This window comes from Acinonyx jubatus, chromosome D3 (assembly GCF_027475565.1).
Source record: "Acinonyx jubatus isolate Ajub_Pintada_27869175 chromosome D3, VMU_Ajub_asm_v1.0, whole genome shotgun sequence".
In the NCBI taxonomy this organism is placed as follows: domain Eukaryota; kingdom Metazoa; phylum Chordata; class Mammalia; order Carnivora; family Felidae; genus Acinonyx; species Acinonyx jubatus.
In genome coordinates this window covers 6,432,849-6,452,037 of record NC_069392.1, presented here as the reverse complement: position 1 = coordinate 6,452,037, position 19,189 = coordinate 6,432,849, and the positions used below count along the sequence as shown (strand labels likewise).

The 19,189-nt window shown below is 46.5% G+C and overlaps 2 protein-coding genes across 14 annotated transcripts in view; one reads left to right on the top strand and one right to left on the bottom strand.

Annotated features, from left to right (window-relative positions):
- Positions 1-5,172, bottom strand: part of MPHOSPH9 (M-phase phosphoprotein 9) — a 56,397-nt gene extending 51,225 nt beyond the window's left edge. For 4 of the 10 annotated variants that reach the window (XM_015063814.3, XM_027044331.2, XM_053205471.1 and 1 more), the window contains exons 1-2: positions 4,855-4,994; positions 1,910-2,174 (exon numbers count right to left, since the gene is read on the bottom strand). In XM_015063814.3, the coding sequence (XP_014919300.1) occupies positions 1,910-2,016 (107 nt within the window). In that variant the 5' untranslated portion in view covers positions 2,017-2,174; positions 4,855-4,994. Of the gene's footprint in view, positions 1-1,909; positions 2,175-3,821; positions 4,061-4,854 lie in introns of those variants that run through there. The other 6 variants (XM_027044330.2, XM_053205469.1, XM_053205470.1 and 3 more) reach the window with 4 other exon arrangements.
- On the top strand, positions 4,946-18,772 carry MTRFR (mitochondrial translation release factor in rescue). Of its 4 annotated transcripts, none has more exons than XM_027044333.2 (4): positions 5,174-5,311; positions 13,983-14,213; positions 15,800-16,110; positions 17,808-18,772. In XM_027044333.2, exons 3-4 carry the CDS (start codon positions 15,826-15,828, stop codon positions 18,024-18,026), a joined length of 504 nt encoding a protein of 167 aa, XP_026900134.1. In that variant the 5' UTR covers positions 5,174-5,311; positions 13,983-14,213; positions 15,800-15,825; the 3' UTR covers positions 18,027-18,772. The 4 variants fall into 4 exon arrangements, with proteins under 4 accessions (XP_053061448.1, XP_014919304.3, XP_026900134.1 ...); XM_027044332.2 differs by lacking the exon at positions 5,174-5,311 and adding an exon at positions 12,571-13,018; XM_053205473.1 differs by lacking the exons at positions 5,174-5,311; positions 13,983-14,213 and adding an exon at positions 4,946-5,166.
- The last annotated feature ends 417 nt before the right edge of the window (positions 18,773-19,189 follow it).

Sequence of the window (19,189 nt, the reverse complement as noted above, 5' to 3'; positions counted from 1 at the left end):
ATAAAAACACAAAGCATAATTAAGGAAAATAAAATCTGTTTAAATTCCAGTCTAAGAGATCATTTTTCATTTATTTATTGATAACCTATATTGTTTCACAAAGAGTTCATTTAAAAAAAACAATACTAATTAAAATAACAGAAAAATAGTGACAAGTAGGATCAGAGAAAGATTAATAAAAACCCAAGGGAAAGGAGAATATACATGTTGCCCGTAACGGATTTACACAGTTGTGTAATTATCAAGTCTAAATTTGGCTGATTTAACCACCAGTCACAATGAAAAGGGAGACAAGTTCAGTTACATAATTTTCATTGGAAGGGCATATTTAGGGGTCACCTGGCTGGCTCAGTTGGTGGAGCACACAACTCTTGATCTCGGGTTGGTGACTTCAAGCCCCATGTTGGGGGTAGAGATTTAAAAAAAAATTTTTAATTAAATCTTAAAAAAAAAAAAAAAAAGGACATATTTAGGTTCCCCTAGGAAAATTGTGTTCTAAAAGGGATTTCTTCAGGGGCGCCTGGGTGACTTAGTTGGTTAAGTGTCTGACTCTTGGTTTTGGCCCAGGTCAAGATCTCAGAGTTCATAAGTTCGAGCCCCACATTGGGCTCTGCACTGACAGTGGGGAGCCTGCTTGGGATCTCTCTCTCTCTCTCTCTCTCTCTCTCCCTCTCTCTCCCTCTCTCTCTCTCTCTCTCTCAAAATAATAAACATAAAAAAATTTTTAAAGGGAGTTCTTCATAGGGACCACCAGGTGATACAGGAAACAAACTTTCAGTACGTGGGTATAGATTACAAAGACAGACATCTCTCCTGGACCATTTGCCACACACTTTCCCACCCTTTCACCTTGCTTTTTCATTTTATATATTCTTGTAAGCTGCCTTATATTCCTCCTGAGAAGAGCAGAGAATGAACAAACTTTTTAAGGAATTAATGAATTTATTAATTTCATCAAGATCTATTGTGTTCGAAAATACCTGACCCTTTACCAGTAGGGCCCAGACTGGTAAGTTTTTGCTCCCTTGTACCTGCTTGGTATATAGGTGGTCTCCTCTCTGATGGACTCTACCCCTTTGCTGTTTTTAAGCTACTAGAAATTTAGAAATCAAATAACCCAAGTTTGTCAGATTATGTACAAAATGAAAGCAAACAGGTTCTGATTACAAACAAACCAAAGGGGTGCATGGGTGGCTCAGTCGGTTAAACGTCCCAAAACCTGATTTTGGCTCAGGTCATGATCTCACGGTTCATGGGTTCAAGCCCTGCATCAGGCTCTGTGCTGACAGTCTGTAGCCTGCTTGGAATTCTCTGTCTCCCCCCTCCCTCTCTCTCTGCCCCTCGTTCTCTCTCTCTCTGTCTCAAAAATAAATAAACTTAAAAAAAAAAAAGGTGCAAACACGGGATAGCTTAAAAAGAAAATGCATAAAATGCATTGTTGGATAGCATCTATTTTTGTCTACTCAGGGTCTGTTTTTCTGCTTACTTCCTAGTATTCAACTTTAATTGTTACTTCCCAGGTTGGTGAGGTAGTTCTGAAATACTAAACGTTATTTGTATGTAGAAACAGTATTTAGTCAATTAAATTCTAAAGGCATGTTCGTAATCTATGAGGAAGTTTTAAAAGTGTACAGAGAACCATAACTAGGAAAACAAGTTCTTTTCCACAATGTTCCCCATGCAAAAGTGTATTATCTCTGGGAGAAACAAAAAACAGGAAGAGAATGAAACTATTCTGGACTTAAAACAACTATCCCTGAACAGTTCCTGCTCAGGGGCTGTTGTTAGTTAAATGCGAACCAATAACTGTGATGCTATTTGGGTCAACTGGGCAAATAAACTTGTTTTGATTTGTTGTTACATAAAAAAAAAAAAAAAAAAAAAAAAAATCTATCTATCCCATTCTTACCTATTAATATTTAAGTTCAGTCCAAAAGAATGGGGAGAATTTTTTATATCAGATTCTACAGAAGATGAAGTTTTCCGTAAGGGTTTCACCAAATCAAAATCTTCCATAGTGTATAGAAATCGTTACACTCTCTTATTTGAAAATGTAGGTTCTTTCAACGTTTGAAGAAACTGAATCCGAGTCATCTTCAGATGCTTCATCGTCTACAGGCATTTTCAGTGGCTAACATTCAGAACTGGGAAATATCCTAAGCTCCCAAGAGAGTCTGAAAATGAATGGAGGAAAAAATACTATAAAAAGCCACTAAATCTAGCAACTGCTTTTCATTACTTTGGAAACCTTGATCCTTTTATATAAATTGGCATTAAGAATAGCAACATCATTTACAATAGTTAAAATGCAGAAACAACTAAGGTGTCCATCAATTGATGAATAAACTAATGTTGTATATACATATAATGGAATATTTCTCAGCCATAAGAAGAAATGAAATACTGATACAATACTACAATGTGGACAAACGCCGAAATATTATAATCAAGTAAAGGAAGCTCAGTAAAAGATCACATAATGTATGATTTCATTTATGTGAGGAATCTAGACTAGGCAAATCTTTTGAGACAGAAAGTAGATTTATGGTTGCCAGAGCTGGGGCATGAAGTGACCAAAAATGGGTATGGAGGGGCACCCGGGTGGCTCAGTCGGTTGAGCATCCGACTTCGGCTCAGGTCACGATCTCACGGTTGGTGAGTTCGAGCCCCGCGTCAGGCTCTGGGCTGATGGCTCAGAGCCTGGAGCCTGCTTCGGATTCTGTGTCTCCCTCTCTCTCTGCCCCTCCCCCACACATGCTCCGTCTCTGTCTCAGAAATAAATAAACATAAAAGAAAAAAACGGGTATGGAGTGTCTTTTTAGGGTGATGAGAAATTCCAGAATTAAATGGTGGTGATGGTTACACAACCCATCTGCGAATATACTAAAAACCAATGAATTGTACACTTTAAAGGGATGCATTTTACGATACATGAATTGGATCTCAAAAAATCTACAATAAGGGTGATTTGCAAAAGTAGCTTCATCTTTTCCAGGTATTATTTCAGAATTTTATGTGTTTAACTATCAAGGTTCTAGACACTACTCTACTGCGTAACAACTGGATACGTACATGCCTTGTTCATTTAAGAAGCTCTACCAAGTATCCATGCTTTTGCTGATTTACACGGCAGATAAACTGGAACTACTTAGTATTTAATTTGATATTAAAAACAGCCAATTAAGGGGCGCCTGGGTGGCTCGGTGGGTTAAGCGTCTGACTTCGGCTCAGGTCATGATCTCACCGACCGTGAGTTCGAGCCCCGCGTCGGGCTCTGTGCTGACAGCTCAGAGCCTGGAGCCTGTTTCAGATTCTGTGTCTCCCTCTCTCTCTGCCCCTCCCCTGTTCACGCTCTGTCTCTCTCTGTCTCAAAAAGAAACGTTAAAAAAAATTAAAAAAAAAAAAAAAACCCCAGCCAATTCAATGGTTAACAACAGTTGTTTGTCCATTGGCTGGAATGCATTTTGCACTACATAGCCTTTATTACACTATGCACGTATCACTTCTTTAAAGACTATTCGCCAGGTCAACTAAAAATAACTAACTGATGCAGGTTAACTGATGCCAGGTGTACAGAGGCAAGTTGGCCATAACAAATCAAACACCATGCTTCCTACTTAGAGAATTCATGTGTTTTTGAAAAAGTGAAAGAGCAAGAGAAAAAAAAAAACAACCATTTATGCTGCTTACAAGATTCCACTAGGTTCCCACTTCTAGGGCCTGGTTTTACAAAGCACAACCTTAAAAAACATCAGCTCATAAAGGAACCACTTCCTTGGCGGGAGGTAGGTTTTGTGAAAGCCAAGGGTAACTGGACCTACCTAAATGGACTTCTCCCCAGTGGCTCAGCCCATCACCAGCCACAAATGGGGTACTGAAAAGGTCTGGGGCTGCACCTTCCACCTGGCAACGAAAATATCTGGATTCAAATCACTCTGCTCTTCTAGCAGGAAAGCACAAGGCTCTCCAGGGACTTGGATCTGCGACCCCATCTATTATTTCGCCCGCTCAAGTAATCCGGATGCAGAAGATGGAGATGGAAAACCACTCGAAACGCAAAGATGCTTCTCCAGTGGGGGAGGGAGGGAGTGGAAGGGGAAATGAAAGGGGGGGGGGAGGGACCCGACATAAATGAAAAATTAAAACAAAAACACTTGATGGACAACGGTTATAAGCACAGAGCCATTTTTATATTTCCCAGTAACGAAATGTGACGCTCTTGGTCCCCAAAACCCTTAGCCAAAGAGAAGGTCGCTGGGAGGATGGGGGATGGTATGGTACAAATTGGGGCCTGATACTCGGAAAGTTAACCAGGTGTTTCGCTTTGCTAGGAGCCCGAGGGGGGTATGGAAGACAGGGTTCCAGAGGTTTTGAGGCCAGATCCTGACCCCCTTGCCTTCACAGCCAGACCTCAATTGCTGATGGGGTGGCTCTCGGGTCAAAGTGGGACGGCGAGCAAGAACAAAATGCGGTCGCCTGAACTGTGGGCAGCGGGGAGGCGGAAGAAAAAGCCGCTGCTCCCACAATTACAACCGCGATTCCCAAAGTCAACCAGGGAAGACCAAAAAAAGGAGACAGATCCCACAAGCCCCCCGCCACTCGGGATGAGGCGCTCTGCGATTGGGCCGCGCGGGTGTCACTCAAGGGCACTGAGTCTAGAAAAGGCACCCGGCCGCAGGCAAAGCCCCCACATATCCGAGGACTGTGGTGGGGGTTGTGTCGTGTGGCCGTCGTCCCCCCACCCCCGCCCTGAGCCCATCAGCACACTTAGGGTTCTGCTAAGTCCATGTCTTCCGAGCCTTGTCCCCTTGCCCCCCGCGACTGACGGCTCCCCGCAGGCCGGCGACCACTCACCTGGCCGGGGCTCCCACAGTGGATGTCAGCGTCAGGCGAGCGGCCTCTCGCGACCGTTAAACTCGAGGGAGCGTGCGCGCGCCCGTCGTCCTGCCTGTGATTGGCTGCACGAAAGGGGGCGGAGACGGTCGCACCGCGGAGCGTCTGTCCTTCTCCCCTTTCTCTTCCCGCCCCTTTCTCCAAAGGGGGAGGTCCTACGCTTGGGAACTCGGAGGGGGCGGAGCTTCTGCGAAGCCCTCCCGTCTGATTGGCTCTCTGGGAACGTACAGCTGCCACGCTAAAAATAGCTTCCGCTCTCCGCATGCGCAGTTGGTAAGAATGAGCCCAGGGCAAGTGAGGGAAACGACGGCGGGAGTACTGCGCGTGCGCAAACCCAGGAGTGTGCTTTCGATGCACCTTCTACAGTGGTTCCTGTTACCCCAGAAAGTGGCGGGTGGGAGACCACGTCTGCAGCCAGGTAAGCGTCCGTGGAGCAGCCAGCCGCCTGTACGGTTGCCTGCGATTGTCAAGGACTCTGAAGAGAGGACTGGGAGCTAGGACGCCTGACTTTCCCAGCTTGCGGTCCTGATTCGTGCAACCAATTGACCTGAGACACCGCTGGCGGTGAGGTGCAACTTGTCCAGACACTGAGCTAAGTTTTCTCTGAACCTGGTTTACCCTAAGCTGCTGGGGGTCTTTCCCGGGGCTCTTCAAGGACTGGTGTGGGGAGGGGAGGACAGCTCACCGCCTTGGAGAAAACGGGTCCACCGAGGCCCGAGAAGAAATGGAAAGAGCTTCATTTACTTGTCCAACAGAGCTCTATAGAGCTCTTAGCACGCAGCAGGTGCTGTTCCAAGCTGGCACATAGTAGGTGTCAGCATGGCTCTTGCCAGGCCTTTCAAGGACGACAGAGAATCTGTGCCCCTTCCTGGAGGCCCCACCATTTCATTCTCTCTGTTCAGTTCACTTTTTTTTTTAATATTTATTTATTTTTGAGGGAGCATGAGCAGGGGAAGGGCAGAGAGAGAGGGAGAGAGAGGATCCGAAGCTGGCTCCGAGAGCCGTTAGCAGAGAGCTGTGAGATCAGGACCTGAACCGAGGTCAAATCCTTAAGCGACTGAGCCACCCAGGCACCCCTGTTGAGTTCACATTCTTAAGACTAGTTAACCTTTAAGGCCAGCTCTTAGATTTCCCTCCAGGGTTCCTGGGTCCAAAGTGAAAGAACTTTGCTAGCCCTATCATGTAGCTATGGCTGAAAAGCCAGGATGCACCGTGAAATGTTATTGGCAGGAATGACAGATCTTCGAGGCATTCCATGTCATCTGAGCTTCCTAACAATTCTGTCTCAAAGAGTAAAAATTCAATCTGTGTCCAAAACCCCACCTGTATATGATAGATTTCAAGCTTAAATAAACTTAATCCACACCCGCCCCATTGTGTTAATCCATCTGTGCTCATGTAATACCTCACTAAAATCAAAATCAAACTAATTCTAAGCACATGGCTCTGACTTCAGTGATATTTCAAGCCCACCAAAAAAAAAAGTTTTATCACTAATTTCAGTTGGTCATAATTGAACATAATTTCAGTTGTCTGTTATTTGAGACACTGTAGAATCTTTTTTAACGTTTATTTATTTTTGAGAGACACAGAGAGACAGAGAATGAGCAGGGGAGGAACAGAGAGAGAGGGAGACACAGAATCCGAAGCAGGCTCCAGGCTCTGAGCTGTCAGCACAGAGCCCGACGTGGGGCTCGAACCCACAAACCGCAAGATCATGACCTGAGCCGAAGTCAGTTGCTTAACTGACTGAGCCACCCAGGTGTCCCAAGACATTGTAGAATCTTTTACACTCAGAAGAACTGAGAAGTGTGAATTACTGAGACATCTCCAGGCAGACCGAGTTGTATTTCCTTACAAGAAAAAATATTAACCCCAAAATTGAGTACTGGTGATTAGTTCCTAACCATGCAAGAGGCAGGAGAGGATCACTTATGGCTGCAAAATCCAATGGGTTCTGTTCAGTTTGAGGATGTAGGTTTTTGGGTTTTTTTTGTTTTGGGCTGTGTGGTTTTAGGTAACTTTTTATCTATTAATGTCCTAATAAGCCAGTGTATTCAGGAGCTACTATTCTGGTTAACCAAGTTTTCTTGTTTTTGTTTTTGTTTTTGTTTTTTTGTCGTTTTTTTTGGTTGTTGTTGTTTTAATATTTATTTTTGAGAGAGATAGACAGAGTGTGAGCAGGGGAGGGGCAGAGAGAGAAGGAAATACAGAATCCGAAGCAGGCTCCAGGCTCTGAGCTGTCAGCACAGAGCCTGACCGAGGGCTCAAACTCAGGAGTGACGAGATCATGACCTAAGCTGAAGACAGATGCCTAACTGAGCCACTCAGGCCCCTGTTTTTGTTTTTTTAATGTTTATTTATTTTTGAGAGAGAGAGAGAGAGACAGAGTGTGATCAGGGAGGGACAGAGAGAGAGGGAGACAGAATCTGAAGCAGGCTCCAGACTCTGAGCTATCAGTACAGAGCCGAATGCGGGGCTCAAACTCACGAACCATGAGACCATGACCTGAGCCGAAGTCAGACGCTTAAGCAACTGAGCCACTCAGGCGGCCCTAAAAAAGTAGTTTTTAAAACCCATAGACATTATTTCTGAATGTAGAAAACAGAAGTAGAGGCTTCAGAAATTCCAGTAAATGTATAATAACTTCATGTAATCTAAACCTACCACCCATCCTGGAGATTTTGCACTATTTGTGTGCAAGCTGACACCACTATTTTATGCCCTTTATGATGGTATGATTACTATAGGACTTTATCATAACAAATTGCTCAAGTATCTCTTTGACCTTGAAGGCTTCACACTGACAGCTTTTGAGCGGAGATCTTTTTTTTTTTTTTTTTTTGAGCAGAGACCTTTCACGTTGGTGTGGATAAGACCAGGCTGTGCAGTCATAATGGCTGATAATAGCTTACAGCATTTGGTTTCTGTTAACCCTAGGGTTGCTACTCTTTATTATGTCCAAACTGTTTGTCATTTGCGGGGGGGGGGGGGGGGGGGGCAGTTCTCTACAGCAAAAAATATATATATATGAGGAACATTAAAACTTTATAGTTTAATTATTAAACATGAAATCGTCGGATATATATTTAAGTTTTTTCAGGGCACCCGGGTAGCCCTAGTGGTAGATCGTGAGCATCCGACTCTTGATTTCAGCTAGGGTCATGATCCCAGGGTTGTGGGATTGAGCCCCACATCGGGCTCCGCACTGAGTACGGAGACAGCTTGGGATTCTCTCCCTCTGCCCCTTTCCCCTGCTCGCATGCTCTCTCTCTCTCAAATTAAAAAAAAAATTTTTTTAATATAAATTTTTTCATCTTTCTTGTCCTTCACGGTTTTTCTTCCTATATGAGATAATCCCTAACGATCTTCATGTTTAAACCAGGACTTGCTTGGATGCAGGTGGTTTATCTTTCAATGTGAGCCTGCTGGGAAGTCACACTGTATTCGTGGCATCATAATTATCTCCTGGCACCTGATTTCATAGACCACAATTATGACCTCACCAAATAGCATGTCTTTGGTAACCTCATGGTTTTCAAGTACTTCTTAAATTGGACCGTACCAACTGAAATAATTTGCAGGTCACTGTTCTAGATGCCTTTTCACTCTGAGCCTGGCTGGCTCAGTTGGAAGAGCACGTCACTCTTGGGATCTTGGGGTCATGAGTTCGAGCCCCATGTTGCGGGTAGAGATGACTTAATTTAAAAAAAAAAAATTTTTTTTTTAAAGCCTACGAAACAATCAGTTTGCAGGTTAGGTTTGTGGGATAAGACCATAATTTATATGGTGTGTTAGTCAGAGGCTCTTTAGCTTTATAGTTTAGGGATCTGAAGTACTCCTAAGTGCTCAATGTTTGTGGAGATTTGTACTTTTTTTTTTTTTTCTCATTGTAGGTGGTATCACTTCCACTTTACAGATGATGAAATATGACCAAAGTTGCACAGTGAGCAAATCATGAAGCCAAGACAGTGACTATAGGCAGTGTGGCCTTTCAGGGACAAAAAAATTAAAGGAAGAGTCAAGAAGAGAAAGTTGAGGAAAATGAGCTAACACTTTTAAGGAGCTGGAGAAAGAACATCTAGAGATGTTATGAAAGGTGAAGGGAAAAGGGATAAAAAGAAAGCTGTCGAAATGATAAGTTTAGTTTAAAAATGGAATACCTGGGGCTCCTGGGTAACTCAGTCAGTTGAGCGTCTGACTTCAGCTCAGGTCATGATCTCACGGTTCATGAGTTCGAGCCCCGCGTCGGGCTTGCTGCTGTCGGCAGGGAGCCTGCTTCAGATCCTCTGTCCCCCTCTCTCTACCTCTCCCCCACTTGCACTCTTTCAAAAATAAAGGAAACATTAAAAATAATTAATAATAATAATAATAATGGGATACCTAATGTTCTTCCAAGATAAGTCTTCCTGAATTAATCCCTTTTTTTCTTTATTTGTGTCAAATATGATAATATACTTGAAAGTACCTTGAAAGCATCTAAGTCCTAAACGAATACAAGGTATCAATCATGATAATGGAGGCGTTGAGAATTTAAGAACATGTAGAGTGTTATTACTGCTGCTTTTTTATGTGTTTCTGCCTTATTTTAACAGTTGGGGGCACCTGGGTGGCTCAGTCGGTTAAGCATCCGTCTCTTATTTTCGGCTCAGGTCACGATCTCACAGGTTTGTGAATTCGAGTCCCACAATGAGTCCCACATCAAGCCTGCTTGGGATTCCGTCTCTCCCCCTCTCTGTCTGCTCCTCCCCTGCTCATTCTCTCTCCCTCTCAAAATAAATAAACTTAAAAAATTATAATTAAACCGCAGGTGATAAAATTATAAAGTTCCTGTTAGATGCCATAAATAGAGGAAAAATCACAGCACCGCACACAAATAGGACAGGTGTCATTCTCTGTGGATTCAGAGTTTTCTGTTAAAAAAAAAACAGAATGGGATGTTAGTGTCATGTGAATTGAAAGCTTTTCTCTTTATCTCCTTCATGAGTTGTCTCTTGAGCTCTGTTACGTGGAGACCAGACCTGGCGCAGTCCCCAGCTGGGCATTTCCTGCTCAATCTATTATGCTTGTCTTATTTGAGAAATAATCCTCTGCCAGCACTTCCTGTTGAGTGAAAGGCGCCTTATCTTCAGGGCAAACCCCCAAGCCCAGGAAAGGACTTGGTCTGTTTCAGGCCTGAGCCGCGGCCCCGTCGTTCCTTTCCAGGAGGTGCTCTAGCCCCTGCAAGGACTTCAGACACGCAGAACAGAGGGACAAGTTAGTTGGAGCCCATGGGAAACGGCTGCTTTTTTTTAACTCCCATTTTCCAGGGCGCACTGAAACATACTAGGCAACATGGATTATGATTAAGCATTTCTCAGAAAGTTATTCTCTCACTTAGCTTCTGGTGCCATCAGCTGGCCATTTTGTCCTTTTCAAGCTTCACCACCACACATCCGCCTGTTCCAGCAGTCACCGTTTCTGGTCCCTCAGGATCAATCAGGTCGTTGTTTCGCGACTTGTCACTTTCAGTCCTGTTACGGAGAGGGAAACAGACCGTGACCAAGAAGGTTGTCGGCACTCCAGAATTCTGGCCTCAACTTCTTAAATATTACAAACATGAGAAACACCAGTTTCTAGAAGCATCTGTCCCAACAGATGAAAGCACTTGCTCGTTCCTGTGTCCTAGTACAGTGCTTCTCAGACTTTGGGAGTGTGACTCTGAATCACCTGTGGATCTTCATAAAATGCAGGTTCTCAACTCGGAAGTCTGGGGTAGGGCGTGAGAGTCTCCATTGCTAACAAGCTCCCAAGTGGTTATGTTGCTACCGCTCTGCGGACCATAATGAGGAGAAAGATTCTGGAGCTACGCTGATAGGGTAGATTTTGAAGACTTCATATAAATAATAAGGTGTGCATAATTTTTATATTGATTACATGTTGAAATGATATTTTGGCCATACCAGGTTAATATAGTAAGTAAAGTATATTAAATGTGTATCTTTCAAATATGTCAACATTCATTTCATCAGTTTCTTATTACTGTTTTGAGTTTATTTTTATTACTTTTTTATAAATGTTTTTAAATATTTATTTTTGAGAGAGAGCATGAGTGGGGAAGGGGCAGAGAGAGGGAGACACAGAATCCAAAGCAGGCTCCAGACTCAGCTTTTGGCACAGAGCCTGACGCAAGGCTCGAACCCACGAACCGCGATATCATGACCTGAGCCTAAGTCGGACGCTCAACCGACTGAGCTACCCAGGCACCCCAGTTTTGTTTTGTTTTGTTTCATTAAGATTTTATTTTTAAGTGCTCTCTGCACCCAATTTGGGGCTTAAACTTCCAACCCCAAGATCAAGAGTGACATTTTGCACCGACTGAGCCAGCCAGGTGCCCCTTTTTACTGTTTTTGAGGTGATTACTAGAAAATTTAGAATTTCACACGTGGCCTACATTATGTTCAGGTCGGACAACGCTGTTCTAGAACACATTATTGGCGTTCTTTTTTCGGATGACCCCATTTCTCAGTCCCCTGGTTACCATTTCACATTCCCTATTAGCTCAAATCCATATGCATTCAGTTCTTTCTGTGAGTGTTTTCTGTTCCCACCATTACTGTCCTTCACACCTTCCTCATCACCATCTTTTCCATCGTCGTCCCAGGACCCCATCCAGTATTTAGACGCTCCCAAGAGCCACCACCCAGGCAGCACCTTTGCTCAGAGCTTTTGGCCATGACTCTCGCAGTGGGGTTCCTGGAGGCAAGAGCCTCACCAGGGAGCTGGTTAGGAATACAGAGTCTCAGACGCCATCCCAGGCCTAATGAAGCAGGATCCTGGTTTGCAGGATTCCCGGGGATTTGTCTCTCTCAAGAGCTTTACCGGTTGCCTTTCCTAAAGCACCCTGTTCCCATTGAGCTCCACATCTGTTCTTTCATTTGGCTTTGATGAAGTCTCTCTGAGGTTGAGACAATATGAAAGTTGTGGCTAAGAGAAAATAGTTTCTCTCTCTGTCTCTCAGAAGAATAAACAGTGAATTTGGGGCAAATGGCATCCGGAAGGGGAGTCCAGAGATTGAAATCCTATGACTTCCTGCAAATGGATTCAGATACCCTTATCTGTCTCGGAGGCACAACGGGAAAGGCATCAGCGTCCCCTTTGCCCGTCTCAGGAGCATTAATGCTGCCGGCGAAGCGAGCCTCGCCTTGCTGCGTCTGCTTTACGTCTGACTGTTGGCCGCAGTCACGGGCCACATCCCAGAGCGGACCACACCACCCCTGCAGCTAGACGTCTTCCTGGGTTTGGGCTGGCCACGGAGGCCTGAGGCGGGAATGTGTGGCGGCTGGGTCCAGGTTAGGAAAGGAGGCACCTAACAGAATGCAGATTCCAAGTCCCAGTAATGAGCACGCCAAGGGACTCGGGCACAGTGACCAAGAACCACCGCTCTCTGTGGCATCTCTTCTCCATTCCGGGCTACAGCACGTGTCAGATTTCGGGGCATCTTAATTTCTCATTTATGCAACAGGCCCCCTGGGCTCCCTGAGACCCATGCCCGGCACATAGGAGGTGTTGGAAACATTCATTGAACAAATGAACGTTCCCTTTTGTAAAGTCCTAACTCCCGTTATCTCTGACCTGACCAAGTGGGAAGGGACTGGCACAGCGAGAGAGGCTTTAAGCCCAACTGCATCAGCCGGGGTGGAGAGCCAGCCCTGAATGGAGGCGCACGCTCACAGAAAGGAACTGGGGCAAGCTGTCATGACTCCTGGTTTCCCTCTGCCAGCACTTGTTACCATTTGTCCTTTTCTCTTTTTTAATGTCACAATGAGCTCTAATTGAAGATGCTTGTATTGTTCCCCCAAAGACTTTGGGTTGCTCTGCAGGTATCACAAAAACTGAAACCCAATCCGTATTCTTCTCTGGGCTTTGGGGAAGCGGAACCACGGGTGAGTCTGTCATTTTGAGCAGTCGTTGGCGTAAAGCCAAAGCTCCAGGAGATACTAAAAGTATTTAAAATCGTCCGATTGGCTGTTGGAATTAGCTGTTAAACAAAGCAGCCAGTAACTGAACACCGGGGGCCTTCGTGAACTCCAGTTGGGTGGGAGACCTTCTAGCGTGTGTGTCGGCTCTGAACTAGGACAGAAAGGTAGAGATTGGAAACACAGCAGGCCGGGGACAGAGCAGCTGATAAACGCACTCTCCTCTCCACCCTTTGTCTGGGAGTTTTGCCTTGTCTCCGACTCTCTTCCTTTCTTTGTCCCTGCACTCAATTCCAAGGCTGCCCTGGCCGGTCAGATTTACCAACCAGCGGAAGAGAAACCCCAAGGGAGGCCCTGGGCTTGAGTTCCACAACAAATCTGATCCAGGGACTAGATGCTGTCTGGTACACAAAGGGATCTTGTTCTGTGGATTGAAAGCAGAAATAAGGTAAAGGGGAATTTTGGGCATCGACTCAGTCTCATTCACTTCACTCGGTTACAGGGGAGCGGATTCTTTGTTGCAGCGATTTCAGAAAAGCACCTGAGTTTATGGGTTTATCGTTTCTCTGCTCCTGAGCGGACTTTGGAGAGACCTGACACACGATAAACAAACCCGGTTGTTGTTTTTAAGTGGCACCGGCACACTCTGTTTCAAAATCTAGCCCCTCGCAGCCACAGAGCATCTTGCCAATGCCACGCTAATCCTCGCCCCCAGGGACTGACCTACACGCTGAATGGCGTAGTTTTCAGAAAGAAGTTACGAGTTTAGGGGTGCCTGGGTGGCCCGCTCAGTTAAGCATCCAGTTTCAGCTCAGGTCATGATCTCCCGGTTTGTGGGTCTGAGCCCCACGCCGGGCGCCATGCTGACAGCTCAGAGCCTGGAGCCTGCTTCGGATTCTCTCTCTCTCTCTCTCTCTCTCTCTCTCTCTCTCTCTCTGTCTCTGTCTCTCTACCCCTCCTCCACTCGTGCTGTCTGTCTCTCTCTCTCTCAAAAATAAAACACTTGTTTAAAGAAAAGAAAGGAAGGAAGGAAGAAGTTACGAGTTTAGACTACAATGTCAGTCATAGAATTGAAAATTAGCATTGTCATAAGGCTTGAAAAGCAGATTTCATTGTTTTTATTTTCCATAGAGGGAGAGAGATGAACACCTTACTGTCACTCTAGAGATGGCCAGTGTCATCTCAGGGCCGGCTGAGAGGACTACTCAGATAGATACACGTAAAATGACAGAAGTGCACGTAGTTACAAGGCAGCAATAACCAGCAGCATGTGTCTGCATTGAGCTTCCACAAAGCTAGTTGGAGACCAGCGTGGGCTCAGTGGAAGTCAGCAGCCAGACCTGACATCCCACGACAACAAAGGTGAGCCAAGAGCAAACCTGCGGGAAGTATTTGGTGCAGGTTAAGCTACTTGTGGCTTAGGCACACGCCACTTCCTACCTATGTTGGAGACCGGGGGCCATCAGGTGGAATTTACAGGGTCTCAAACGGTAAAAGCAGCTATTTAGAGTCTGAAAGGAAGCAGCAGTTGTTAAAAAGGGCCGCACATCCCTTTTTAGCGCCCGCGCCCTCTCGGATCAAGAAGCGTCAAGCAAGGGAGCAGCACACTCATAGTTCCCATAATCCACCTGAGTGACAGGAGTTTTGCTACAAATTGGTCTCAAAACATCTTTCCGGGATATATATTTTTTTCTCTGATCTTTATGCTTGTGCAGGATGGGTGGAGAAGGGCTTATTCACCCATTTTCCAGATAAGACGGGCCCCCGTTGTGACTTGTCCCTGTCCGCATGGCGAGGTTACCGATCTTTGAAAGGAGCTAACACCTTTCAGCTCGCTCTGCCCACCTCCCCTGGAAGCAAAGGCCCGCGGGACCACCATGTTCTGGGAGCTCCTGTCCATACTGTTACCTGTCAGCTGAGACACTTCAGCGTTCTGCTATGTCGGGAGCAGCTATTTAAATCCAGTGGTTCGATACTGCTTACTTGGAGTGCCTGGGTGTCTCAGTTGAGCGTCCGACTTCGGCCCAGGTCGTGATCTCACGGTTTGTGGGTTCGAGCCCCGCGTCGGGCTCTGTGCTGACGGCTCAGAGCCTGGAGCCTGTTTCAGACTGTGTCTCCCTCTCTCTCTCTGCCCCTCCCCTGCTCCCACTCTCTGTCTCTCTCTCAAAAATAAATAAGCGTTAAAAAAAAATTGTCTAAATAAATACTGCTTTCTTTTTTTAGCATCTTCTGACTAGACTCCAAGCTCCATGAAGACAGAGGCTCGCTCTTTTCCGCCTCGCACCACTCACTACACCCCGTGTGGCATTTTGAACCTAACAGGCACCTTACTAAAAATCCGCTGATTTGATGGTTCCAGTAAGGAGCGCCACTTGGATCACATTATTGGCAGTGCGTCTGAGGGAACAGATGTTCCTATTCAAATCCATGAAACTGGAAACATTAAAAAACAACAATCATGACATTGATTGATAGTGATATTTACCGTGTCAGACTGCGTAAGCTCAGCTATAAAATAGACTCGCGTACTGTCGTTCTTTACATTTTCATTTCAAAGATTCTCAAACGTTGAAATAACGTCGCTTGACTCAGATCCTAATTCCCGCTTGATGCCCTGTATAATATTTCCTTAGCGAAATACGGCCCTCTTCTGTTGTGTGTCGCACACTCAAAACCTCTCCTCCCTGAGAAAACGGCACCTCCGGGTGCTTCGAAGACATTTTCAGTCCATCGTAAGAAAACGTATCCGCTGGCAGGGAGCGTGCTGCTAGGGCCACGGGAGATCAACGCAAGGCTCCACGCTCTGTCTTTGCCAGTTTCCTAAACCTTGGTGACGGGTGGGGGGCCGTCGTCTGAACTGGTTTCTAAAAGGTCGTCCTAGATCCCGAAGTGTCCCCTTGGGAGCAAACGCGTCTTCCCGAAAGGCTGTCTTTCTTCCTCCAACTCAGGTCCTCAACAAGCAGAGCTCCTCTCCATGAGTACCTCGGGCTTCTTTCGTTGGCCCGCACCGCTGGCCAGAATGTGCACGGCGCCGTGGGGACTCGGGCTTCGGGGGACGCCAGCGCTGTTAGCCCCGGGAGCGGCAGTCACCGCGGTCCAGATGGCAGGCAGGAGGGACCACCCCGCTCTGCTGCCTCCCCTGGATGAGCGTGACCTTGAAGAGCAGTTTGTGAAAGGGCACGGTCCGGGGGGCCAGGCAACCAACAAAACCAGCAACTGTGTGGTGCTGAAGCACATCCCCTCGGGCATCGTCGTCAAGGTAGAGGAGGAAGCCCGCTGGGGGTCCCTGGGTTTCGGGGGGGGTGGGGGGCTTGAGTGACGGCGGTGGTCGGCTGAGGTGCGTTCTCCTCGCGGCCTGGTTCGGTTGGCGCTGCAGATCCCGCCTCCGGCCCTGAGGCAGAGCCTCAGAAGCTTCCTTCCGGGGGCCCGTGGCGCGAGGGGACACCTGCGGGCCTGGCATCCGGCAGGCAGCGCGGTTCTCGCAGAGCCGTGGGGTGTTCGCAGTTCGGCAGAAGCCGCGGGCTCCGGTCCCAAGCAGCACGCTGGCCTGGGGTGTCTGCCCACCGTCCCGGCCCTCAGCGACCTGGCCGTGTCCCTCCGTCCCCTCTTGGGTAAATGTCAGTGACACCCGCCCTTCTGAGCGTGAGGTAACAGGGGCGAAGCCTCTCTAGCCCTCGGAGTAAACACGCGACGGCTGGCTGCCTGGAGGAGTCTTCCCTTTTTGTATCAAAACCAATCTCCGATCAGAGCATCACCAGCTCTCAGCACGGTTCGAAGCCCCCGGAAATGCGGAAATGCTTTCTCCCCGTTTTCCTGGCTTGTAAGTAGTGGCCCCGCTGCCTCAGTGGAACTGGCAGTCCCTTCTGAGTGGCCCGAGGGCCCGAGGGGCGGCCCGGGCAGAGGAACAGAGGAGATGGCGAAGCCGCTGTTCCGTGTGCCGGCGGTACTAACCGCAGCGACGTCCGTCACGTCCACACGTGGTAGGCGCCGTGCAATGAGGCCCACAGTCTTTGTCCTCATGAGCCCTCCTGCCTTACCTTTTCCACAGTACAAGTGCGGAATCAGGCACAGAGAGGTTAAGTAACTTGCCCAAGATCCCACAGCCGCAGGCAGCAACCGAGAGCAAGCCCACAGTCTGGCTCCGAACAACTGTTTTTACACTGCCAAGTTTTTGAGCCAAGAGCCTATCAACTAAAAACCTCACTCGCTTTTCTTTTTTTCTCAATCGCTTTTTTCCTCCTTGAGAAACGGTGTCATTCATGAGCAACAAATAAAATTCCGAAACCTGACACGGTTTTTGTTTAACTATTTTATAACCTCACTGCAGATTCGCCTTTAGTAGTATGCTTTGACTCTGATTTCACAGGCTTTATCAGATAGCTTTGCAAGGCGCTCACCCTTCCTAACTCAGGTATGACATAATCACTGTTACGGTTGACTAATAATAAAGATGCTATCTCCCTCCTTGAGACAGAAGTTTACATTTATAAATTTTTCTAAGTTAGTTTATTTTGAGAGAGAGAGAGAACACGAGGAAAGAGAGGGAGAGAGAGAATCCCAGATTCCACACATCAGTGCAGAGCTCAACGCGGGGCTCAAATTCACAAACCACAAGATCATGACCTGAGCTGAAGTCAGACGTTTAACTGACTGAGCTGCCCGGGCGCCCCCAGAATTTTACATTTATAAATGGTGCAGAGTGTTTGTTCCCTGACCACAAGCTAGACATAGCAATTGATATTTTCAAAACTATTTGGGGACGTTATGTTACTGCTGTCATTGCTTCCGAACAAAGCAACGCTCTTAATTACAAATAATCACAGAAAAAGCCACATCATACGTATGCTGGAGGGTGGGGCAGGGCGAGGGCGGAGCAGAGCAGAGGCAGGAGGGCAATATGGTCTTTGTTGTGTCCAGAATGAACTTTTTCACGGTGTGAATTACTGTCTTTTGCAGTGCCATCAGACAAGATCAGTCGATCAGAACAGAAAGCTAGCCCGGATAATCCTACAAGAGAAAGTGGATATTTTCTACAACGGCGAAAACAGTCTTGTCTACAAAGAAAAACGGGAGGCAGAGAAGAAAAAGCAAGAGAGGAAAAAAAGAGCAAAGGAAACTCTAGAAAAAAAGAAACTCCTGAAAGAACTGTGGGAATCAAGTAAAAACGTCCACTGAGAAAGAATTAGAAATGCTTTTTTGTTTGTCTGTTTTGTTTTGAAGTAATCTCTACACCCAATGTGGGGCTTGAACTCGACCCTGAGATCAAGAGTCGCACGCTCCACTGACTGAGCCGGCCAGGCACCCCTGAAAGAACAGCAGATTCTGACTAAAGAACCTGCCAGATGCTTCCAGGGAATAATGGTGGGAAGTTCTATTCCACCTCAAGCATTACTATAGTGTTTCTGTATTTTTAACTGACTTCAAATTTTAAATCAAAAATTTTTTAATGGCGGACTAAACTGGTGGATCGAGATACACTTTTTTTTTAAGTTTTATTATTTTGAGAGAGAGAGCAGGGGAGGGGCAGAGAGAGAAGGGGAGAATCCTAAGCAAGGCTCCACACTTACCACAGAGTCCAATGCGGGCCTTGAACTCACAAAGCATGAAATCATGACTTGAACTGAAATGGAGAGTCCAACGCTCAACCAAAGGAGCCACCTAGATGCCCCTAAATGCATTTTTTGGTGTGTTTTTTTTTTAAGTGTAGGGGCGCTTGGGTGACTCGGTTGGTTAAGCATCCAACTTCAGCTCAGGTCGTGATCTCGCGGTTTGTGGATTTGAGCCCTGCGTCAGGCTCTGTACTGACAGCTCGGAGCCTGGAGCTGCTTCGGATTCTGTGTCTCCCTCTCTCTCTGCTCCTACCCCACTCACGCTCTGACTGTCTCTCTCTCTCAAAAATAAACAAATATTAAAAAAAAAAAGTTTATTCATTTGGGGTACCTGAGTGGCTAAGTCGGTTGAGCATCTGACTCTTGGTTTCAGCTCAGGTCATGATCTCACAGTTCGTGGGTTTGAGCCCCACGTCAGGTTCTGTGCTGACAGTGCGGAGCCTGCTTTGGGACTCTCTCTCTCCCTCTCTCTCTGCCCCTCCCCCCCACTCTCTTTCAAAGTAAATAAACTTTAAAAAATACTATTATTAAAAAATAAAAGTGTATTCATTTATTTAGAGAGAGGGCACGTGTGCAAGTAGGGGAGGGGGAGAGAGAGAATCCCAAGTAGGCTTTTTGCTGTCAACGAGGCGCCCAACACGGGGCTCAAATTCTTGAAATGCAAGATCATGACCTAAGCCAAAGTCAGACGCTCAACTGGCTGAGCCACCCAGGCGCCCTAGAGAGGCA